Source organism: Phalaenopsis equestris, unplaced genomic scaffold (assembly GCF_001263595.1).
Source record: "Phalaenopsis equestris unplaced genomic scaffold, ASM126359v1 Scaffold207373, whole genome shotgun sequence".
Taxonomy (NCBI): Eukaryota; Viridiplantae; Streptophyta; class Magnoliopsida; order Asparagales; family Orchidaceae; genus Phalaenopsis; species Phalaenopsis equestris.
The window spans coordinates 25,026-26,299 of NW_018226710.1; the positions used below are offsets into that span (position 1 = coordinate 25,026).

The window sequence follows — 1,274 nt, forward strand, 5'->3', positions numbered from 1 at the left end:
AAATCCAGATGGTTAGGACCATTTAAAGTGATTAAAGTCTATCATTATGGAACTATTGTTATTAAAGATCTTAACACTGGAAAGATATTTAAAGATAATGGGTGTCGTTTGAAACACTATTATAAAGGGCACATTCCTCAATTTAAAGAAGTTTTAATGTTAAGTCAACCCAACTAAACAAATGGTCTGTTGGGCTGACGTGAGCTAATCACGTTAAACCAAGCGCTTTGTGGGAGGCAACCCATACATATATGTTTATGTATTACTACTTTGTTTGATAAGTGATAATAATGCTACACAATTGTATTTATTATAAATTAAGTCAAACATTGGTATTGGAGGAAAATTTTAAATTAAATTAAACGAAAATGAAAGTCACAAATTTTGGCCACTATCGCCGATGGCGCCCAAGAAAACGGACTTCAGCGCCCGCAGCACCAATCCGGAGTGCCGAAAGCGCCAATCAGGAGTGCCGGCAGCGCCAATCGAGAGCTCCGATGGCGCCGAGAGCAATTTGATAGTTTAGATGACTTTTGGCAGACTTTAGTGGGATTTTGCTCTGTAATAACGTCTTTTTAAATTCTTAAAAACTGCCTTGGATGACTAGAAACTTCCTATTTTTGGATTCCATGACTTTCAATTCCTGAAATACTTTAAGGTATGGAGTTTTCAATAGAAGAGAGTATATTAGTTTCAACACGCAGAGATTATACGACAAAGTTATTATGAAGAAGAGATTGATCAAGGAGAGAGGTTTTGTTAATCATGGATTGATCAATCTAAGTGCTCCGGTTGATAAGATCATTCTGAAAAAGATGATGAGAGGTTCTATGTTACACTACCGCTGCAGCTGTTGTACCTATAGTAAAGGAGTTTTATGCAAATTTACATGGAATTACCCAAAGATTTGTCTTCGTAAGAGGTAAGGCTGTACCATTTACTCATGCAAGGATTAATGAATTGTATATGATAGAAAATGTTCCAATATGTCAATATACAAATTTTGTCCCTATATGAGATTTGATGCAAGATGTTTATAATTTTTTGACGGATGAAAGTACTATGTGGGAAGTACGAGATGAGGGATATATTAGTTTCTCTGCTTCATCACTTAATCCAATTTCAAAGTCGTGGCATTTCCTTATTTCTGCAAAATTACTCCCTACTATGAAGATTAGTAGAGTCACCAAAGAAAGTGTTATTTTAAATTACTGCATTCAAATGGAAAAACCCATTGATATAGGATCAATCATATTTAAATCTGTTATGGGTAT

At 35.0% G+C, this 1,274-nt stretch overlaps 1 protein-coding gene across 1 annotated transcript in view; it reads left to right on the forward strand.

Annotated features, from left to right (window-relative positions):
• Window positions 1-400: 400 nt before the first annotated feature.
• The window catches only part of LOC110036482 (DNA polymerase I A, chloroplastic/mitochondrial-like), a 132,073-nt gene continuing 131,199 nt past the window's right edge, over window positions 401-1,274 (forward strand). The window contains exon 1 of the mRNA XM_020740935.1: window positions 401-520. Coding sequence (XP_020596594.1) covers window positions 401-520 — 120 coding nt within the window. The remainder of the gene's footprint in view (window positions 521-1,274) is intronic.